General features: G+C 51.9%; 6 protein-coding genes across 6 annotated transcripts; 3 read left to right on the forward strand and 3 right to left on the reverse strand.

Moving 5' to 3' along the window:
- Window positions 1-1224: 1224 nt before the first annotated feature.
- UHO2_04536 (related to transposon-encoded proteins with TYA, reverse transcriptase, integrase domains in various combinations) lies at window positions 1225-4728 on the reverse strand (the record flags this gene model as incomplete). The annotated part of the gene is made up of 1 exon (XM_041558528.1): window positions 1225-4728. One exon carries the CDS (start codon window positions 4726-4728, stop codon window positions 1225-1227), a length of 3504 nt encoding a protein of 1167 aa, XP_041414462.1.
- A 3697-nt stretch (window positions 4729-8425) lies between these two features.
- On the forward strand, window positions 8426-9322 carry UHO2_04537 (uncharacterized protein; the record flags this gene model as incomplete). The annotated part of the gene is made up of 1 exon (XM_041558529.1): window positions 8426-9322. One exon carries the CDS (start codon window positions 8426-8428, stop codon window positions 9320-9322), a length of 897 nt encoding a protein of 298 aa, XP_041414463.1.
- Window positions 9323-9454: 132 nt separating this feature from the next.
- UHO2_04538 (uncharacterized protein) lies at window positions 9455-12008 on the reverse strand (the record flags this gene model as incomplete). The annotated part of the gene is made up of 2 exons (XM_041558530.1): window positions 9455-10656; window positions 10694-12008. 2 exons carry the CDS (start codon window positions 12006-12008, stop codon window positions 9455-9457), a joined length of 2517 nt encoding a protein of 838 aa, XP_041414464.1.
- A 3128-nt stretch (window positions 12009-15136) lies between these two features.
- UHO2_04539 (uncharacterized protein) lies at window positions 15137-18664 on the forward strand (the record flags this gene model as incomplete). Its single annotated transcript, XM_041558531.1, has 1 exon — window positions 15137-18664. The coding sequence occupies one exon, from the start codon at window positions 15137-15139 to the stop codon at window positions 18662-18664; it is 3528 nt and encodes a 1175-aa protein (XP_041414465.1).
- A 217-nt stretch (window positions 18665-18881) lies between these two features.
- UHO2_04540 (uncharacterized protein) lies at window positions 18882-19478 on the reverse strand (the record flags this gene model as incomplete). The annotated part of the gene is made up of 1 exon (XM_041558532.1): window positions 18882-19478. One exon carries the CDS (start codon window positions 19476-19478, stop codon window positions 18882-18884), a length of 597 nt encoding a protein of 198 aa, XP_041414466.1.
- Window positions 19479-20079: 601 nt separating this feature from the next.
- Window positions 20080-21195, forward strand: UHO2_04541 (uncharacterized protein; the record flags this gene model as incomplete). Its single annotated transcript, XM_041558533.1, has 2 exons — window positions 20080-20292; window positions 20431-21195. The coding sequence occupies 2 exons, from the start codon at window positions 20080-20082 to the stop codon at window positions 21193-21195; spliced, it is 978 nt and encodes a 325-aa protein (XP_041414467.1).
- Window positions 21196-22184: the final 989 nt, after the last annotated feature.

Raw genomic sequence — 22184 nt, forward strand, 5'->3', positions numbered from 1 at the left:
CTGGACTGCCTCCTGTTGGTGATCACTCCATCCTTTGTCCTCATGGAATGTTGCTGAGTTGCTCCATTGAATTGATGCAGGCTGGTCCAGGTTGCAAAACTTCCACGCTTTGTGCTCATCATCATATCCAATCATGATGGCTGGCTTTGCTCTAGCCCCATACTTGCCCTGCTGATCCTTCCATTGAACATGGACCCATGCCAAGCATCTGAAGACTTGCAGCTGCTGGGCCAGCTTGTGCACAGTGGTTCCATAAAAGGCCTCATGGGGGATGGTCTTGGTGGCTGATGGGGTGAGGTTCATCACATGTGCTGCTGCTGTGATTGCATATGGCCACAACTCTCTGGGGCAAGCTCAACCAATGAGCATTGAGTGCATCTTTTCTTGGACCGATCTGATTGCTCTCTCTGCCTGTCCATTCTGGACACTGATCCCTGGGATGCTCTTTTGCCACTTAAAACCCTCTTGAGTTTGCCAGTCTTCAGCTCCTAAGCTGCACCACTCTCCTCCATTGTCACTGTGGAGCATTTTGAGTTTCCTGTCTGTTGCTTGTTCCATCCTGGTGATCCACCTTCTCAGTGCTGGGAGTGCAGCACTCTTAGTGCAGAGTGGTTCCACATAGATCAGGGAGGAGAAGTTGTCCACAGCAACTAGTGCATAGTGGTAGTTGGCATGGCCCTTAAGATCTGTCATCAAGTCTACATGTACTAACTCTAGTGGCACCTCTGCTCTCTTCGACTCTGATTGGCTCATCCATGCTCAGGTCTGTTTTCCTTGACTGCATGTGTTGCAGTGCTTTGATTCATGCTCCATTCTCTCATCAGTGCCAAGGTAGTGTGCCTGGATTTGCCTTGTCTTATCTCGTCCTGGGTGTCTGAACCTCTCATGCCAGAGGTAGCTATCACGAACCGGCCCTACGGTTGGCGATGACGACGAGGGCGAGATCGAGAGGAGAGGCAGAGGAGGCTACCAGACTTCGGAAGGAGTGGATGAGAGAGTTGATTGGGAGAGTGACTTACGATCTCTTTTCCTTAAGGGAAAAGAGAAGAGAAGAAGGAAGGAGCAAACTATGAGATCGAAGGTACAAGACTCAATGCGACGAGTCTAAGACTCTTTTGCAGTGAAAATGACATATCGATGTTAGATCTATTCTAAATATGAGAAGGGTCATGACTGAGTCGTGACAGTATCCCCCCCCAAAAGAAACGACGACAGGGGAGGAGTTTAGTAATGAGTAGGAGATGGGCGGGTTGGGTTGGCTGTATGGAATTCAGCAATCAGGTCGCCAGCATGGGTGAGATTGGAGGCGGGTTCCCAGGAGTTGTGGTCAGGCCCATATCCGACCCAGCGGACAAGGTAGAAGAGTGGGTCACGGTAGCGATGATCGACCTTGCTATCGAGGATTTGTTCAACTTCATATTCAACATCGCTTTCGATTTCGACCGGGGGGGGCGGTGGCTGGACCCGATTTGGGATTGTGTTGGCGACATAGGGTTCCAAGCGGTCAACATGGAACACGTTATGGATCTTCATCGATGGAGGAAGCTGGAGGCGATAGGCATGGGAGGAAATGACTTTGCTGATGGAGAAGGGTCCGAGTCGGCGGTAGTCCAGCTTCTTGGTGGGGCGAAGGGAGCGGATATTATCGGCAGACAGCCAAACTCTGTCGCCAGGCTGGAACTGAGGGGAGGGAAGGCGGTGTTTATCGAACTGTGCAGCCGATCGGCTGTTGGCTTTATCCAGCTCCCCCCGAACATACTCATGGAGCTGCTTTAGCTGATCTGTGTACGAGCGGGCAGCAGGGAAAAGAGGCAAAGAGGCTGGATCGGTGTTATCAAAGCTGAAGCGAGGATGGTACCCGTAGTTGGCGAAGAACGGGGTGAGTTGAGTTGACGCATGCTCCGCATTGTTGTAGGAAAATTCGGCCAAAGGTAGGAGGTCGCTCCAATTGGTCTGTAGGTGGTTTGAATACCCGCGAAGGTACTGCTCAAGGACCTGGTTAACACGCTCGGTCTGCCCATCCGACTGGGGGTGATAAGCAGAGGAGAAGTGGTTTTCGATGCCAAGGAGAGCAGAGAGGGAGCGCCAAAAGTGGGATGTGAACTCGGAACCTCGGTCCGACACGATGGAGGTGGGGAGACCATGCTTCGAGTATACATGGCGCAGGAAGAGTTTGGCCAGTTCGGGAGCATCCAATGTGTTGGTAGTCGGAACAAAGGTTGCCATCTTTGTGAGGCGGTCAACCACAACGAGGATGGCAGTGAAGCCAGATGATGGGGGCAGTTGCTCGATGAGATCCATGGATATGGAAGACCATGGATGAGGGGGAACTGGGAGGGATTTGAGGTGACCGTAAGGCCTGTGCCGGGCAGCCTTGATGCGCCGACATGTCTCACAGGAATCGACAAAGGTGTGGACAAATTTGGACATGCCCGGCCAGAAGAAGGACCGGCGAACAAGAGCAAGCGTCTTTCTGCGACCCGGATGCCCAACCGAAGGCGAGTTGTGTCGGTCTTGAACAATTAGGAGTCGGAGGTCACCAGCATCAGGTACGCAGACTGAGTCCCGGTAGGTGAGAAGGTTCCTGGAATTGATTGCGAAACCAAGTGGCAGTGATCCAAGGTGGGCTTGCTCCAGGAGCGCTGAGGTCCAGGAGTCGCCGGAAAGGGCATCACGGATTTTGTCAGTAATGTCCGACTTTACTGTGAGGATGCCAGTAGCAGCAAGTCGGAGTTGATGAGGTTTGAGGAGGGCTTGAAAGTTGTTTGGGTTGTGCTCCTGCATCAGTGATGGGCCCTTGTCCATGGGTCGCATGTCGGAACGACGAGTGAGGGCATCTGGCAGACCAGCCTGTGCACCAGGGCGGTATTGGATGACAAAGTCAAAATCGGAAAGGAGTTCTGACCAACGAGCTTGTCTACGGTTGAGTTGCTTGGTAGTAGTGAAGTACTCAAGACTGCGATGATCGGTGAGGACCTGCACCGGAAACTTGGCACCCTCAAGGTACTGGCGCCAGTGTTTGAAGGCCGCGACAATGGCAAACATCTCTTTATCAAAGATGGGGTAATTGAGTTGTGCCGGATCAAGCTTCTTTGAAAAGAATGCAATGGGGTGCCTAGTGCCTTGATCGAATGACTGTGAAAGGACTGCAGCAACCGCAAAGTCTGATGCATCAGTTTCAACAATGATGGGCCGTGTGGGGTCAAAGTGACGCAAGATGGTGTCAGTGCCGAAGGCCGAGCGAAGCTGTTCAAAGGCGTGTTGGGCGTCATTGTGCCAGGCGAAAGGAGCACTCTGGGCCTCCTTACGCAACAACTGTGTGAGAGGGTGTGCAGATCGAGAGTACTGGGGGATGAACTTCCTGTAGAAGTTACAGAAACCTAAGAACACCTGTACATCATGCACTGACTTGGGTACAGGCCAGTTGGTGATGACCTCTGTCTTACTAGGATCCATGGAGACACCTTGATCCGAGACCACAAACCCTAGGAACTCGGTCTGCGAAGTGGAGAACTGGCACTTCTCTGCTTTCGCATACAGGCCCGCTTGGCGGAGGCGTGCCAGGACAGCAGAGACATGTCTTTGATGCTGTTCAAGGGTAGGGGAGTATATCAACAGGTCATCGAGGTAGATGATGAGGGACCTGTCTAACATATCCTTGAATGTGTCATTCATCAGGTGTTGGAAGGAGGCAGGAGCATTGGTGAGGCCGAAGGGCATGACGTTGTACTGAAAGAGGCCATATCGAGTACGGAAGGCTGTCTTCCATTCGTCCCCCTTGGCGATGCGAAGGAGGTTGTTCGCGCCACGCAGATCTATACGGGTGAAGAACCGAGCTTTGCGGAGTCGGTCAAGTAATTCGTCGATGAGGGGTAGTGGGTAACGGTTACGAATGGTGATCCGGTTGAGACCTCGATAGTCTACACAGAGGCGGAGGGAACCATCCTTCTTTTTAACAAAGAGGATAGGGGAAGCTGCTGGCGAGTCGGATGGAGATATGAATCCTTTGGCAAGATTCTCTTCCAGGTACCCCCGGAGAGTCTTAAGCTCATGTTCTGAGAGACTATAGATGGGTCCGAAGGGTGGAGATTTGCCTTCCTCCAGTGGAATCTGATGATCGTATGTGCGATGAGGCGGAAGTTTGTCAGCTTTGACTCTGCTGAACACATCGAGGTACTGGTGGTATTCCGGGGGGATGATATCAGAAAGACCAGCATCGTAAGCGAGAGCCATGGTGGTATCCGAGGATGTTGTGGTGGTGGCGAGTAAGTGCTGTGATTGGATGGGGGAGGGGTAGAGGGTACCCGAGGTGATACAGTCCGACTGGAGGGACTTGTCAAAGGCAATAGCATCGATAACATCGATATCAAGTGATGCAGATGGCAGAGCGGGTGACGGCTGAGATGGAGCCATTGGCGAGGGGGTTAGAGGAGGGCTTCGCATGGTGATGTCGCCGGATTGCCAATCTATATTAGGATTGGCTCCTTTTAACCATGGTAGCCCCAGGATGATGGGACAGGGACCAAGATCAGTGACTTGGAAGGTGATGTCGGATGGGAAGAGCTCTGCAACGAGGCATGGCAGCTGTACTTCCTTGCTGATGATGACTTGGGTTTTGTCGTCTGCAAGCAAGAGGGTCTCGGTGAGCGGCTTCGAGGTCAGAGGCAGGGAGTGGAGAGTGGCGAAGCGCGAGTCTATGAAGTTGGTGGTGGCGCCGGAGTCGATCATGACCTTGTGCACCGGAAAAGAGGGACGTGACAGGAAGCAAAGGGATGTAGATAGATACTGATTACCAGAGGGTTGTGAATCTACAGGAGCGAGTGCTGTCAGTCGGTGCTTAGCGGTTCGGGCTTGTGCTGCTAAGGCGGCTGTTTTTGACAAGCCTGCTATTTTTTTGATTTGATGATAGGACAGTCTGTGACGGTGTGCTCTGAAGAAGCACAGTAGATGCACAAGTTGTTTGCTTGGCGCCGCTTGTATTCGTCCGGGTCCAGCTTCCCAGCTGTGGTAAGGGGGACGCGAAGGGTGGAAGGAGAGGAGGGGTAAACGGCTGTTGGAGCAATGGGAGGGTTGGAGACAGGCATGGGTGTAGGGTTTGCCAACCGGGTGATCGTCCTCCTCTTCTCGGAGATCCGCTCGGCAATACGGTTATCGATCTCAAGGGATCTCTGGATGAGGGTTTCCAGATCGGTTGGTTTGCCAGAGCGACTAAGGTCATCCTTGACGTTCTCCTTGAGTCCTCGATAAAAGAACCAAGCCATGGCGTCTTCACCCCAATTGAGGGTCATTTGCAACTGGCGGAATTGGGTGAGGTAGTTGGCTACAGAGGTGGTCTGGGATAGAGCCTCGATCTCCCGCTTGGCAGTGGCAATATGATCTGGGTCCCCAAAGACCATGCGTAGTTGGTTGATGAATAAAGGGTAGTCCGTGAGCCAGGCGGGAGGGTTGACAGCGCTAAGGTGGGGGTAGAACCACTGGTGCGCAACTCCACGCAGGAGTGTGGATAACCAGAGGATCTGGTCGGAGTCGTTGATGAAGCGCCCTGGGTTGAGTCGCAGAAACACCTCAACCTGAGCTAGAAACGGCTCGAGGTGCCCTCGCTCACCCATGAAAACCTCTGGTTCCTTGGTGCGAAAACCTTGCTGGACAGAAGCATTTTCGCTGGGTGAGGGAGCTGGAGCACTGCGAGCTTCGAGGACTGCGAGTAATGAACGAACCTGGTCCTCCAGGGATTCGATGCGTTCGGAATGGTTAGGAGGGGGCATAGTGACCGATGTTATGGAGGCGAAGAAGATGGTGATGGTGGGGCCTTGTGAGGAGGAAGGGACGTCTGATGACGATTCAGGAGAGAGATGTGTCTTGATCGAGAAGGTAGTGATGTCGATGATAGTGATGGCGACGATGATGCTGATGATGTTAGTGTCGACGGCTCCTAACGGGGAGAATGGCGGAAATGACGATGATGACGATGATGATGTTAGTGTCGAAGACTCCTAACGAGGAGAATGGCGGTACTGATGATGATGACGATGATAGGGTCGATGATGGTAAAGAAGGATGATGGCGACGAAGGCTGGTAGAGAAGGAAAAGAGATACTATCACGAACCGGCCCTACGGTTGGCGATGACGACGAGGGCGAGATCGAGAGGAGAGGCAGAGGAGGCTACCAGACTTCGGAAGGAGTGGATGAGAGAGTTGATTGGGAGAGTGACTTACGATCTCTTTTCCTTAAGGGAAAAGAGAAGAGAAGAAGGAAGGAGCAAACTATGAGATCGAAGGTACAAGACTCAATGCGACGAGTCTAAGACTCTTTTGCAGTGAAAATGACATATCGATGTTAGATCTATTCTAAATATGAGAAGGGTCATGACTGAGTCGTGACAGTAGCTATCTTTGTCTTCCTTCAAGTTGTTGTCTCGGTTTCCTGTGTTCTGGTTGTCCTCTGGGACATCGTTGATTGTCTCTTCCAGCTCCAAAGCCAGTGCTTGTCCTCGCACATCGAAGCGGCCTTGTCTCCTGTTCTTCTTGAATTGCACTTGGGTACTGTCGTTCTGCTTTATGGTAGTCCCAAACTCATCAAAGATTACTCGTGCACCATTCTCGATCAAGCCTTGTATGGACAATAAATTAGAATTGAGCTTCAGCACATAGAGCACATCCAATAGCTGGATGGTAGCCTCGCCAACCTGAAGGGAGGCATCTCCTATGGCTTTTACCTGAAGCTTTTCATCCCCTGCTGTACTGATTTGACCATCCTTGCTTGTCGAGGTGAGCAGCATTCTCTCATCATTTACCATATGATGAGTTGCACCTGAATCAACAATCCAGGTGTTGTATGCTGAGTGCTCCCCCCTGTCGATTGCTAGGAAGGTGCACCCGAGTTCCTAGTGACTCACTTCCTGTGCCACACGAGCAGCAGGTTCACTCGTGTTTGGTGCAGGGTGGTTGTTGGTGTTTGTGCAATTACGAGCGATATGATTGGGTCCCCCACATGCATAGCATCTTGGAGGAGCTGAGGGATTATGCAGATCACACCTGCCCCTGGGCCCCTGCTCCACCTGACTGGTACCCCCTTGCTCTGCGCTTGTAGCAACCCTGGCTGCTCCTCTGATACGACCTGAAATCTCACCATCCTGCTGTTTCTTGGCAAGTGCATGGTAGGCTTCATCATACTTACAGTCTGGTTTGACTGTCTTGAGCGCATCAACAGAGTTAGTGTAGAACCAATCTTGTGCCATGCAACGGTAGAGCATGGATTTCTTTAGGTCCTCATCAAGGCACTTCCCAAAATGTGCAGCATCATTCCAAATGGAGTCAAGTTCCTTGCCTAGCCTGACTACATCGTGATTGTACAGATGCATGGTGTGGATGTGGTCCTGCAGGCCCACTCGCTTCACCACGTCATTCAATGTTAGTGCCTTCCTAAGCTTAGCATAAAGCATGCTTCCAAGTTGGGCCTCCTCATCTGCACCCCTGACAGTGTATGTGTCAATGCGGCTTTCCGGGCTGTGATCACAGCAAGTGTGGATAAGACCTACCAGCGCCTTGTCCAGGTCCTCATCATATCCCTCGCTTCCAGGTGCTATTTCGCCATATAAGATTTCCTTTGCATTATGCACCCGTTGCAGACAGTTGATAAAGGTGGGCTCCCAGGTGTGCCAGTTGTTGTCACTAAGTTTCTTAATGTGTGCAATGGCACTCGAGACATCCTTGGGAATCTTCTCTGCCTCCCCTCTTGGGGCTTGATTGCTAATGCTGACAAGACCCATTGCCTGTACAATTGCCTCCTCTGCTGTCAGCACCGGGTTTGCCAACTGTAGTATCCTGACCACCTGCATAAGCCAACCCTCCTCCCGACCATTGCCTGCAGTCGCAGCTGCTTGATCATCATCTCTCTCCTCCCTTCCTGTCTGTCCTGCTCATGTCGATGGCAGCATTGTACTTATCGTCGGACTATTGATGATGAATGTCGTGGGTTCGAGCCCCACGTTGGGAGCCAGTTAAAGTTTTCGTGTGATTGATGATGATGATGATGGTGTGGAAGAGAGAGCGAGAGAGCGAGGAGAGAGAAGGAGTCTATATATATACAAAAGAAGAGCAGCAGAGAGCCGCATTGACTGCAGAACATAACAAAGCATTTGTCTTGAGTAGGTTGTGACACATGTGGTCCGTGCTCAGATGCTCAGGCCTTTTACTCGGCCGTAAGCACTACCTTCACTGTCTCTACGCTTTGTGTAGCTTTTATATACTTTAACTCAGACGCGGACGCCTTTGCTATGAAATCACGTGATGCAAAAACGTCTTTTCGAGGTGGTTGACATCTCTCTCTCTCTCTCTCTCTCTCTCTCTCTCTCTCTCTCTCTCTCTTCTCTACCACAACATCATCCTCAACCCACGCAGTAATCGAAGAGGGAGCGGTTCACCATGTCATGGTATCAACCTTCCTCCCCACCCGCAGTGGGATATTGGGGTCCGATAACATCAACTCTTCTCTGGTGCGAGTCAAAATATGCATTCTCACCATACATTGCTGAACCTGTCAACACATTTACCAATTTATTCTTCGTATCTCTCTCCCTATACGGCTTTCACACAACCCGGTCTCAGTGCCTTCCACTTCGATATTCGATCTGTCATCTCGGAGTAGCACTTGTGGGCGTTGGATCGGCCTTGTTTCATGGAACACTCAAACATGAGATGCAACTCTTGGATGAACTGCCAATGATCTACACCAGCGCAATCATGACCTATTGTCTAACCGAGACGAGTAAAGGCTATGCAAACCCACGGTTTCCACTCCTACTACCCGCAGCCTTGGTGGCCCTGACAGGCTGGATTACAGCTGTTTATCTATGGAATGGTAATCCACTTTTCCATCAGGTCGCATATGCAGCTATGCAAATACTCTCGACCGCGAGAGTCATCTACCTGCTTCGCTCATCGAAATCACAACTCAATACCACAACCCTGGCTAAGGAGAGAAAAGAAGAGATAACAAACTTGTATATCTTTGGAACCCTAATCTTCCTCCTCGGTTTCGCCGTGTGGAACATCGATAACATCTTCTGCTACAATCTACATCAGGCCAGGAACAAGCTTGGTTATCCTTGGGCACTACTCTTGGAGGGACACGGTTGGTGGCATATTTTAACCGGTTGGGGTGCCTATTGTACCATTACCGCCGGCACTCAATTGGCGGTGGGGGAGAAGGAGCATCCTCGCAATTTTAAACAGGTCGGCCGATGGTTGCCAAGACTTGTGAGGCTCAGGCCCTACACAACCCCGTCTAGGGTGGGCGCGGGAAGGAACAAGGCAAACTAAAACGCTCACAAGTGTAGATTCAGATATAGAGCACAAACAAGGTGAGAAAGAAAGGTGCAAAAACACAATCTGAATTCGAATCAAAGTGAATGTGCGTAGTATGAGGAGAAGAGGAGAAAGGGGAAAGGCGGTTTAGAGACGTCGACGGAGCAAAGCCATTGAACGACGGTGTTTGGGAGTGCCATAAATGTCATGAACAGAATGGCCGCCATTGGATCCAGGCTGACCCTTAGCTTTACTAAGGTCTCCGCCTGGGTTACCCTTGCCTCCAGTAAGACCCGTGTCAGTGGGACCAGCGTCGACGTCAGAATTAGAGCCACCGTAGGCTTCGTGGGTAGGGTCGCTAGAGCCAGCACCGGAGCCGTAGCCACCAGAGCCAGCACCAGAGCCGTAGCCACCAGAGCCAGTGCCAGTGCCAGTGCCGTCGCCACCCGTGCCAGTGCCAGTGCCAGCACCAGAGCCAGAGCCGTCGGCGTCAGAACTAGAGCTGTCGTAGGCTTTGTGGGTAGGGTCGCTAGAGCCAGCACCGGAGCCGTCGCCACCCGAGCCAGCACCAGAGCCGTAGCCACCAGAGCCAGTGCCAGTGCCGTCGCCACCCGAGCCAGCACCAGAGCCATAGCCACCAGAGCCAGCAGAGCCGTAGCCACCAGAGCCAGCACCAGAGCCGTAGCCACCAGAGCCAGCACCAGAGCCGTAGCCACCAGAGCCACCAGAGCCGTAGCCACCCGAGCCAGCAGAGCCGTCGCCACCAGAGCCAGCACCAGAGCCGTAGCCACCAGAACCAGCACCAGAGCCGTCGCCACCCGTGCCAGTGCCAGTGCCAGTGCCGTCGCCACCCGTGCCAGTGCCAGTGCCAGTGCCGTCGCCAGCCGTGCCAGTGCCAGTGCCAGTGCCGTCGCCACCCGTGCCAGTGCCGTCGCCACCCGTGCCAGTGCCAGTGCCAGTGCCGTCGCCAGCCGTGCCAGTGCCAGCACCAGAGCCGTAGCCACCAGAACCAGCACCAGAGCCGTCGCCACCCGTGCCAGTGCCGTCGCCACCCGTGCCAGTGCCAGTGCCAGTGCCGTCGCCACCCGTGCCAGTGCCAGCACCAGAGCCGTAGCCACCAGAACCAGTGCCAGTGCCAGTGCCGTCGCCACCCGTGCCAGTGCCAGCACCAGAGCCGTAGCCACCAGAACCAGCACCAGAGCCGTCGCCACCCCGTGCCAGTGCCGTCGCCACCCGTGCCAGTGCCAGTGCCAGTGCCGTCGCCACCCGTGCCAGTGCCAGTGCCAGTGCCAGTGCCAGCACCAGAGCCATCAGAAGACGACGAGCCCTGACCACCCTTACCCAGATCGCTAAGACGTCCACCCTGGATGCCCACGGGCTTGTTACCCCACTTCTTGAAAACATCAACAAGAGCAGCAACAGCAGGTTTAGCCTTACCCTGAGCATCGAACAGCAAAGGAGCACCGGTCTTACCGTGACCCATGCCATCTGCTTGCTGCTGAGTACCGAACCAAGTGTGCGAGTCCATCAAACCCCAGAATGTAGCACCGAAAGCACCGCCTTCCAAAGCGGCCTGCATCATGGTACCGTATTGCTGAGCCTGCTTTTCGAGGTCCTGCTGGGAAGGAGGAAGGTTGATGGGAATATCGATCTCAGAAAGAACTACGGGAATAGATTCGGAAGTCCAACGTTTGATAGAAGCAAGCATGTCCTCGTACTTGTTGGTCAAACCGATGTGGAATTGAAGACCAACAACATCGACAGGAACACCTTCGGCAAGCCATTGCTTGATCGTCTTGAAAGCAAAGTCGGATTTGGGGTTCTTGATTTCCATACCGTAATCGTTGACGATGAGCTTGTGGTTAGGGCATTCCTTTTTAACGAGCTTGAGCACTTGCTTGTAACCTTCTTCACCGATCACTTCGAAGTAACCGTTCTTCTTGAAACCTTTGCCATCATCGGCGAAAACCTCGTTGAGAACGTCGATACCCCAGAAATTGGCCTCCTTGATGTACTTAGGGCACATCTTGGTGCTGACGAATTCCGTAATGGTTTTCAACATGGCTTCTTTGCTGAATGACTGTTGCATCATCTGTTTGTTCTGTTCAGCACCCCAAACGAGAGTGTGCCACTTCCATTTGATCGTGTCTTTGCCAACAACCTTTTCGACGCCGGTTTGAACCTCGTGCCAAGAGTTTTCGCTCTCGTAGATGAACTGCATCTTGAGCGAGTTGGCCGGTGTCACGTAGGGGAAGTACTTGGTGAGAGGGGCGACAAGGGGATCCTTGAGATCACCGTTGTCGACCGAGGACCCAATGAAGAAATCGTGAGGGACAACTTTGGCAAGTTCAGCACCAGTCATGCCAGAGGCATCAGTAGCCCAGTGCATCTGACCACCTTTGGAAGTAGCCGTAGTGTCTGGAGCACCGCCAGTAGAGGCAGGGTGGGTGAGCGGGTCCATGCCTCCATTGCCATAGCCTCCGGCGGATCCACCACCAGATCCACCACCAGATCCACCACCAGGAGCGGCGGGGTGGATGAGAGGATCGGCACCACCAGCGCCAAAGCCACCAGGCTTGCCGCCGGGTTGACCACCGTCACGTCGAGAAAGACGGTCCGGCGGTCGGATGTTGCTGGAAGAACTATCCACGTCACCGCCAGCGGTGAGCATGAGTATGAGGGCAAGCTTTGAGCTCAACATTTTGTGAGAAGAATAAGGCGAGAGGAGAGGAAGGAAGGTTAGGATGAAAGAAGAAGAAAGGCAAGACCTCAGGTACTGTCTTGGAATGAGGAAACGAGGAGGAATGAGGAACAATAGGGGGGAGGTCTACGGCCTGGAGGAGGTATCTTTATATCTTGCATCACTGAGGGGCCTCATCGGCAAGGAGGAGCACCTCATAACGAAAGTCGCCACAGCTAGAGGCGGGATTCATGTTACTGTAGGCACTGAGGGCAAAGCTTGTTGAGTGGCGTATCAACGTAAAGCAACAGTGATAGGGCGATGTGTTCGGGTGCAACGTTTCATCAGGTGGGCGTTGTCCCACCGTCACTTTGATGCGACAGCCACACTAGGGCTGATCCCACTTGAAGAATGGAAGCGAGTGTCGGTTGCAGGGTGAGACTATGGCGTCGTGGTACAACTTGGTCAGGGGCACGGATCGTCATTATCGAAAGGTCCATATCGGTACAACGTCAAGGAGGTTGCGAATGAGACCGGGCTGCAACCGAATGGTGGCAGCATTGTTTTGTGCTGTCAGGAAATGAAATGTGAGGAGGTACGAGGATGCTTCCCGCCAACAAGCGGCTGACTGCGGCTCGAGGAGGCCATCGTATGCATGGTGGGCTGTTGAGCAAAGTGCACAGATGAGAGGAGGACAGACAATGGTGGTGTCAAAGACGAGATGAAGGACACCGTGCACGGAATCTGTCTCAATGATACCGTGTCAGCACAGCTATTTAGGGGCCATCTTCTGAAGTGCTCGTCCCTTATTGTTTTGATGATATCGTGCGGGATTGGTTGGCAGATGAGCATTCGCGAGCGTAAAGGGTGAACGGATGGTGTCAGTCAGTCCGACAGGCGATACGACAAGAGAGTGATTGGCGTCGCCACACGTCGAAAGTGCTTCGAGGATCACTCTATTTTCCAACCTTGATGCGATTGCAGACAAGACATCCATCCAAACAGCCGCCGTATCACGCAAAGCGGCTTTCTCTCTCCCACAGTCCACTTGCACGATCAAGAGAAAGTATAGCTCCGTCTCAACTCAGCTGCCTATCACATCCAACGGTTCGATCAAGGCATCGAGAAGACAGCAAAGCGTTGAGCTTACAGTACTGTACAGTCGACTGCTATCAGCAAGCCTGCATGTGTGCTGCTTCATGAGATTTGTCGTCGCTTGACAGAGCGATTTAGTTATACAATGCATCGAACAACGAAGGCGCACCGAACGACGAACGATTTTGGTCCACCAGACGATTGATTGCAGGCATTGAGAAGAAGGAGCTCATTGTTGTCCAACTCGCTTAGGACAATGCGCATACGAGCCCGAGGATGGCCTCGAAACTGAACAGCTATCACCCAACTGCTTCCACTAGGCGCGTCGCTCCTGTAACAACATGCTATGGTTGTCATGGTGATTGGTAGTGAATTGCTGTCAATTATTCTTCCCACGCATCTGGTGTCCTGTGTCCCTGTTGGGATTTGATACATTGCCGTCAATAGTATCATTCTATCCGAGGATCTGGGACTTTAGGGTGGTGCCGCATTGGTTAACTGCATTGTATCATGCTGACATTGTATGTAATGTCTGGGATCGAGAGTTGGCTATGGTGTCTGTGCATGTGGCTGGCATTTTGTGTGGTGTTGCACCAATATTCATAACCTTGACACTCTTAGAACGTAACATGACCACAACCAACTGAAACTCGGTATATCAAAGCTGAGCTGGACTGAATGCGCACACGTCATCAAAGCTCAGCTTGGATTCATCAACATCACCATAACCGCCACCACAACACGGTTTCTTTTGCCGCAGTCTTACGTCTACACAATATCGGCTAGCATTTAGCATGCATGGGCTTCACCCTTCCATCATGTCGTCTTTACCATCCTCGCATCCGCCAAGCTCCAGCAGCAGCAAAGCACAGTTGTCTGAGCTCGAAATCCAGATCGACAACTTACTTCCGCCATCTCTTGATGGCAACCAGAACGTCTCAACATCATCACCTCTTGCTCTCGATGTCTCTGCACTCTTGCAGGATGGACTCACTAGCCGTTTCGAACGTACCAAATGGCCTCTGGATCGCATCCACAAGTTTCTCGATTCTTTTTTCAAATCCCACCCTTATTTGCATCATCGCCACCCGCAGTCGGAGCAGGTTGCGGCTCCTACCACACCTGTCAAGCCCACTTCAGCGCTACCGCAACAAGCTCTCAACAATACCCCTCGCACTTCCAAGGCAACAGGTCATCTAGCTCAGCTCGGACGTGTTGATGGTTGGAATTCTCTCACCTCCAAGCACGAATCCGTTTGCAAGACGTATGGTGTTGACGGCTTTTGCGATGATGACGGCCTCTCAGCCCTGTCCAAGCGCCTTATCCAACACAAGCCTCAGCTTTGCGCAATCATACCAGAGCTCAACAACGTATTCAGCGTAAATATCGACGTGGTGTACAAGCGAAGAGCGACGAAACGGATAGCAATTGCGATGATGTTGAGAGCAACTAAGTACAAAGCAATGAGAAGCATATATATCTCTCTCCCGATGACCAGTGTGTGCGTGTGTGGAATGAAGTGAGCAAGAGCTCAATAGGAACAGGAGGGTGTTGACGTGGATCTCAGCAACTGTGGTGGGTGACGATGAGTAACGACGGTGAGCGAGGTTGGCGGAAATGTTAGAGCGAAGAGGAGAGGTCATGTGACTTGGCTCACACCTCTCCCATTTGGGCCCTTGCGTCCTTGGCTCGCCTTTCCATCCTACCACCACCACCATCACCATCCCATATCCAGCCAGCCTAAAGCGTAGTTGCCAGCGAGGCATCAGTTCAGCTCGACTTGGATCTCACCCTCGACATCACGCTCCACCTCCTTTAGACAAGCATTTCACGCCTGTCTCTCGCTCTGGCAAGCATCTCAAGCAAGGAGCAGCGTATTGGATTGTATCGACAGCGCCATCGGCACACACATCATCAGCATCTTTCCAGCCACATATACAATGTTCCGTGTTCGATGACCCTCAAAGCTGTCTCGATAGGCAGCGATACACTCTCGCATCCACTTTCTCCCTGCATTAGACAGCATCCATCGATTCATTGGTATCTACGCCAACATGTCTGGCAGCATTGCAAGTAGTCCGCGCGCTGCCGCAGCCCGCACGAAACTCAAGTCGATGGCTCGATGGTGCGGCAAGCACCTCAACTTCTTCCGAGTCCACGTTCTCGTCTTCACCTTCACACCCCTCATCGCTGCCGCTATCTTCTACGCTTGCAATGGCGAGACCCACGTCAACTTCATCGACTGCCTCTTTGTCTGCGTCTCTGCTATGACCGTCACCGGTCTCGTCACAATCAACATCAGTACTACCAATGGTGGTCAGCAGGCCATCCTCTTCTTCCTCATGTGCATTGGCAACATCTCGGCCGTCAGTATCACCATGATCTGGATTCGTAGAAGCTTCTTCCGTAACAAGTTCGACAACGTCGTTCGTCGAAGCGCCAAGGTGCGTAAGCGTATGCACGATGTAGAGGAACAGCAACGTAGAGAGCGAAGGCACAACATTGCCAAGATCCAGCGAATGGTCGGTCTCAAGTCTTCCGACAGTGCCACTACAATCAGTGATACTGAGGACCCGGATCGCACAGATAGCAGCTCCAGTGGCCACCAGATCGAGCTTCGTCGTATCACTGAAAAGAACAAACAAAAGAATAGGCGCAAACGCAAACCCATCCGTGCCGACATGATCCGTCGTATTGATGGTCCTGCTTTCCTCATCAACTCGGCTGGTGATCCTTCCAATACAGTGCCAGAGCCTGCTTCGCTTCTGCAGCTTGGCGAGCGACCTTCACCCATCACGCGCGGGCCAGAGCAGATCACCTCAGCTCAGCCTAGTGGAGGTGGCATCCTTACATCCGATCGAGATAGACAGGCCTCCATAACATCTGGCCATCAACAACAGCAACAGCAGCAGCCTAGCATTCGCATTTCGCTTCCTCGTGACGCTGTGAACGCTACCGACAGTGCCAGCACCAAAGACGAGGGCGCAAATCGAGTCGACTCGCCTCCACGCCGTAGACTTTCCATTCCACGATTCAGCGGACGTCATGATCCTGATGCCGACTCGGATGAAGGGCCAAGTCGACAAGAGACGCCACGCTCACCACTCCTCCGTGCACGTTTCCCGGACGACCAGGTCGCCGGACGTACAAGACGAGGTTCCGATCCAGCCAACTCACGTCTCCGTCGTGGCTCCGACACCGGTCTCATGCATACATACGCCAGGCACGAGAAGCCTGATATGTTTCCACGTGCTCAGACCGTCGAGTTTGCGGTGCCGAGTGATTACCGTACATCTATCGACCCGCAGTATCGCGAATCGGGCTATACAACCGGGCAGAACTTGAACAACAGCAGTGGCCTACGGCAAAGGACCACCACTTTCAACCGCACTGTCACAGGTCGATCCTACCTTTCTGGACGTCTTAGCAACGGCAGATCAGGAGTTCCGCTTGCCCGTACTCAGACCTCATCCAAGCAGCGCGGTCTTGGTGGTTTCCCGACTCCGTTCGAGATTGCTGGCATGGCTATCAAGAGAGTCGTGCCTGGTGTGCAAGAACGATTGCAGAGAACCATGACGATGCCTCGAACTGCCACCTTCACTTCGATTCGCTCGGGTGGCGGTCTTACAGAAAGTGGCGCCAAACCAGCACCCTATCTTACCTTTGACGCTACCGTTACGGGTAACTCGCGCTTCCATGCGCTCACAGAGGCACAGAGGGACGAGCTGGGAGGTGTCGAGTACCGTGCGCTCGACCTGCTTGCCAAGTTGGTACCTGCGTATTGGCTCTTTGTCAACTTGTTCATGATCACCATGGTCGCTCCTTACATTAACAGCAGAGCTTTCGCAAAGTATCAAACAGTCTTCGAGGCGCAAGAAGCCGATAGGCCCAACTACACCTGGTTCTGGTTCTTCCAAGTCATTTCGGCTTACTCGAACACAGGCATGTCGTTGATTGATACAAGTATGACTCAGTTGCAAGATGCGTACTTCCTGCTCATCCCCATGGGCTTTTTGATTTTGGCTGGAAACACTGCTTTCCCTATCCTGTTGCGATTCTTCATCTGGGTTATATCACTCTGTGTCCCTTCAGGTTCGAGGATTTACGAGACGCTTAGGTTCTTGCTCGACCATCCACGTCGATGCTTTGTCTACTTGTTTCCTTCGAGTCAGACGTGGTTTTTGTTCTTTGTGTTGCTGCTGTTTAACTCGATTGATTGGCTGGCGTTTTTGATTCTGGATATTGGCAATCCGGTTATTGAATCCATTACGCTCAGCATTCGAGTCTTTGACGGTCTCTTTCAGTCGATCGCAGTACGAGCTGCAGGATTCACGGTAGTCAGCTTGTTGGTGCTTGCACCCTCTGTTCAGTTCCTTTACGTGATCATGATGTATCTCTCCGCCTTCCCACTTGCACTTTCCGTTCGAAGCACCAACGTTTACGAAGAGAAATCGCTCGGAGTCTACGTCGATGAAGGACCAGTGGAAGCTGGTGCACCACCTGAAGAATCCAACAATGCCAAAGTATGGGGTTCCTTCCTTGCCTCTCATGCCCGTCGACAGTTGGCGTTCGATATCTGGTGGTTAGGCTTTGCGCTTTGGCTTATTTGCATTATCGAGCGTAACGATATTCAGGATCCCAACTCGAACGGATGGTTTACTATCTTTAGCTGTTTGTTCGAGCTGACCTCGGCATATGGTACGGTTGGCTTGAGTTTGGGTACGCCTTTTGATAATTTTAGTCTGTCGGGCAGGTTTCATACGTTGTCCAAGTTGGTGGTTTGTGCGGTGATGATTAGGGGTAGACATAGAGGATTGCCTGTTGCGATTGATAGAGCTATTCTTTTACCGAGTGAATTGGAGGCGGAGGATATGTTGGATGATGATCTATCGCATATGGGTGATACGTGGGAGAGGAATGGTGCGTATCTGGCGGAACCTACGATTGCGCCTAGACCGTCGATGAATTCTGTGGGTAGGGAGAGGAGTGGTAGTAATGCAAGTGGTGGTGCAGGTGGAGCAGCAGGCGATGATCCGGATATGTCGAGTGTTAAACGCTCTGCGTCTGGAGTTTCGTTTGCGATCAACCCGCAGACTAAGATGAGGAGGAGCAGTATACCTCCCACAGCTATGGAGTCATTGTCGCCTAAGCAGTTGGCAGAAGCTGCTGCGGGGGGTGAGTCAAGGAGGAGCTTTACACTCACCCTTCCGCCAAGCAGTTTGCCTCTGCATCATGGTGGGGCAGCACACGTTGCACCGAGTACAGGAGTGTTGGGGCCTATGATGGCCTCATCGCCGGGACATTTGACTGCGATAGACGAGATGCCTAGTGGATTTGGAGCTACGCCGTTGAGCGAGAGTAGAGCCGAGTCGCCAGCAGGGCAGGGAGATCAGCCGCCTAGTTTTCATACCAACGCAAGCAGCGGCAGTCCGAACCCAAGTAGTGATGGAAGCGTGAAGGGGAAGGAGAAGGCAGCGGTGGAGGAAGCGGAGGAGAAACAGAAGAAGGAGAGCGAGATGGCTCAGCGTGCTGGATGCTCTACTCCTAGTGGCAGGCATGATCCTCTCACTCTTGAGCCGTAGCGCCACTTGTTCTCGAAACTGATCTCATGTTGTTCACGTTTTGTTGTTTACGATATCTCATGTCTTATGGGAACGGAAATCCTACGATATCTCTCGCCCATAAGCTGTGACTGTGCCGAAAGCTGATTCGATGAATGTGTGTGTGTGTGTGGTATACAAGTACGAGATGCCGAAACGTTGTACGATCGAGCCAGAACAAGGCGTGTAGAGGGGAGGTTCATGCTTCGCTCTTAACCTTCTTCTTTTCCTTCTTACCTTTCTTCTCCTTCTTCTCCTTCTTCTCCTTCTTCTCCTTTTTACTCTTCTTTCTCGGCGATTCTTCCTCGGCATCATGCACGGGATCCTCGGTCGTCAAACTATCATCAAGATTTGGTGTTTCGGCATGACTCAATTCGTCCGCCTTGGAAAAAGAATCCCTTCCTTCTCCATCTCCTCCAGGCGCACCTCTCTTCTGACTCGGATCGAGTACCTCTCTTGGCGTTTCTAGTTGGTCAACTTGTTCTTGGTCGATATCAAGAGCATCTGCTGCAGTGGTAGAAGTGGTGGGGAAGAGGTTTGCAAAGATATCATGGTCTATTTTGCCCGCCAAACCGTTCATTAATCGGGTTAATTGAGCAGCGACCACTCCGCCAGTTGAAGCAGAGGAGGATGAGGAAGAAGGATCGTCCGACGAGGAAGCGGCATTTTGAGTCCCTGTACGAGCAGCATAGGCGGATAGGAAATGGGAGATGGATTCTGATACGCATTCGTGCGACCTAGATACTGGGCAATGCGTGAGGTCTAGTCTTAGGGGGAGGGGTAGTGCTGGTTCCATGATGATCTTTCTTCACCGAGAGTGTTTCGAATTCGACTTGCGCTAAGCTTTCACCAGAGTTTCTCTGGTAGGAGGAGGAAGGGAAGGTGCTTGTATGTGCAGAGATAGCTGTGTGAGGTATTGTAGCAGGGGATAGAGGTAGCATACAATGTGAGAAAGGAGGTCGAGAATCCTTGATGCAGAATATGAGCGACTTGCGGAAAGTTGAAAAAGAAAAACTTGGATTGGTAAGCATGACCAAGCAAAGATTGGTAAGCATGACCAAGCAAAGATTGGTAAGCATGACCAAGCAAAGATTGGTAAGCATGACCAAGCAAAGATTGGTCGCTGGAAGAAAAGCCTCTCTCGTCCTCTGGCTTTTGGCTTAGCAACCACCCTTTCATCTTGCCCATCGTCTTTCACTCTTCTCTACCAACTCGACAGCAAGCTACGCTCTGAACCGGCTCCATTCGTCCCAACATCGGCCTGCTTTTCAACCGAGACCTTTGCCTCCGCTCAGACACGGAATGACCAAACGCTGAACAAGTCCCAACCACACACACCCACCCACACACGCGCACACGTTGCATTCGAGAACAGAGCATTATAATAGCTCAGAAGTATGGAGGCAATCCAAGCAGCAGCAGAAGGCACCGCAGATGCAGCCAGTGATGCGGCAGGTCAGCTTTCTGATCTGAGTCTGCTTATGGGCGGTACAGAAGCAGGATCAGGGATGTTATTAGGATCATTATCTTCCTATACAGCAGCGTTAGGGTTAGACGAAGCGTTGAAGAATGATCCACGAGCACTTTGGTCTAGCTTCGCGATGATTATTGTAAGGACTTTGCTCCCCACCCACTGACATTTGGGAGGTAGAGAGTTGCTCTTGACACCTTTCTCTTCCCTCTTTCTCTTCCCTCTTTCTCTTCCCTCTTTCTCGCTGTTTTCATCCCTTCTGCCTTGATCGCCTCAGGTCTCAGAAATAGGCGACAAAACATTCCTCATAGCCGCAATCCTCGCCATGCGACAATCTCGTCTCGTCGTATTCTCGGGAGCATTCGCCTCTCTGGCTGTCATGTCCCTTCTCTCCGCCCTTCTAGGCGTAATGTTCCCCTCCCTCCTCCCCAAATCACTAACCAACCTCATGGCTGCAGCACTGTTCCTGCTCTTCGGTCTCAAAATGGTTCGCGATGGCCTACAAATGTCCGGCGATGAAATCAAAGAAGAATGGAAAGAAGCCGAACGAGAAATCGCACAAGAAGACACTCACGAACTCGATTCTCTTGAACATGGTCATCCTACTCCCTCCCATCCTCTCCCACCCTCTTCCAAGAAGCGATCGATGGCAAGTAGAATTCGAGAAGGATCGAAAAACCTTTGCGGTTTATGTTTTAGCCCCCTCTTCGCACAAGCATTTATCCTAACTTTCTTGGGAGAGTGGGGAGATAGGAGTCAGATCGCAACAATAGCATTAGCAGCAGCACATAATGTAACATTGGTATGTGTTGGGACGATCGTCGGACACGCTTGCTGTACGAGTATGGCAGTCATCTGTGGAAGTTGGTTGGCCAAGAGGATAAGTGTTAAGCACGTTACGCTCGGTGGAGCAATGCTGTTTTTAGTTTTTGCCCTGGTTTATGCTTGGGAGGCCTATGCGGAGGAGGATGGCGGCATGGGCGAAGAGAGGTTGGTGCAGATTGCCAAAGCTGCCGTTGGCGCTCGAGGTGCTGCGGTGTGAGCTTTGGCGGGACATACTGCTCGGTCTGAAGGTGGTGGAGATAAGAGCCACTCGTTAGCATTCTCACAAGCTCAGCATAGCTAGTGCTGTCTGCATACATTCTTTACTGCATCTTTGTGTCGAATCGCATTGCATACTGTTTGCATCAAGCCGAATCCTTCGTGAGCTGCGTCCAAGGGAGCATAGAAGATACGTTTGTGTCACTGGCGGCTTAAGTTGCATGCCAGCGTGGAGGCCATGCCGTATCGGCTCACTGCTGATCTTCATTGCTGGCTTCCGAACCTGTTCGGATGTCCAAGCTGGTGGATGAGCATTGCCCCGTTCATCAACGGAACTTGACATTACTTTGCCAGATGGCAAATTAACTAGCAACCTCATCCAACATTGTCGTCATGCCAAGAATCGAGATTTGCAAGATGATACAAAGGAAGAATGGAAACTTGCACCAAAACCCCCATGAGAGGCTGCTGGGCTGGGAGACACTGCAACTTGATCAACTGTTTGCTGGTCAAATGCTACAACATTGCTCACAATCTGCGCTGTTTGCACAAACGTGGGTGGCCAACAGTGCTTCTTATACAACCAGAAGCATATACATCAAAGACCTGCTCTCAGTGTGGCAAAGACAACCAAAGACTAGGTGCTAGTAAATGTTTCTGATGCCCAACCTGCTTCTACTTGGCCAATTGTGTCCACAATGGTGCTTTCAATATGCTTATCAAGGCTATCTGTAGGACTTCTTTATCTTTGATGTAGCATTGCATAGCATGATTATGGGGCCCTGGGCATGGGGTCCTGCCCCCCTCTGGGAGTTAAGCAGAGGGCAGACATATTTGATGTGTTTCATCTGAATCTCTGCGAAAATGCTGTGGAGGTGTGAAAGACAAGGATTGCAGTTGAAGATTGGAGTGTAAGAGTTTACTTTGTTGGAGCTAGGATCAAGCTTGCTTTGTACAGGTGTATGCTAACTGCAATGCTTACTTATTTCA

Source organism: Ustilago hordei (genome assembly GCF_900519145.1).
Source record: "Ustilago hordei strain Uho2 genome assembly, contig: UHO2_contig_09, whole genome shotgun sequence".
NCBI lineage: Eukaryota > Fungi > Basidiomycota > Ustilaginomycetes > Ustilaginales > Ustilaginaceae > Ustilago > Ustilago hordei.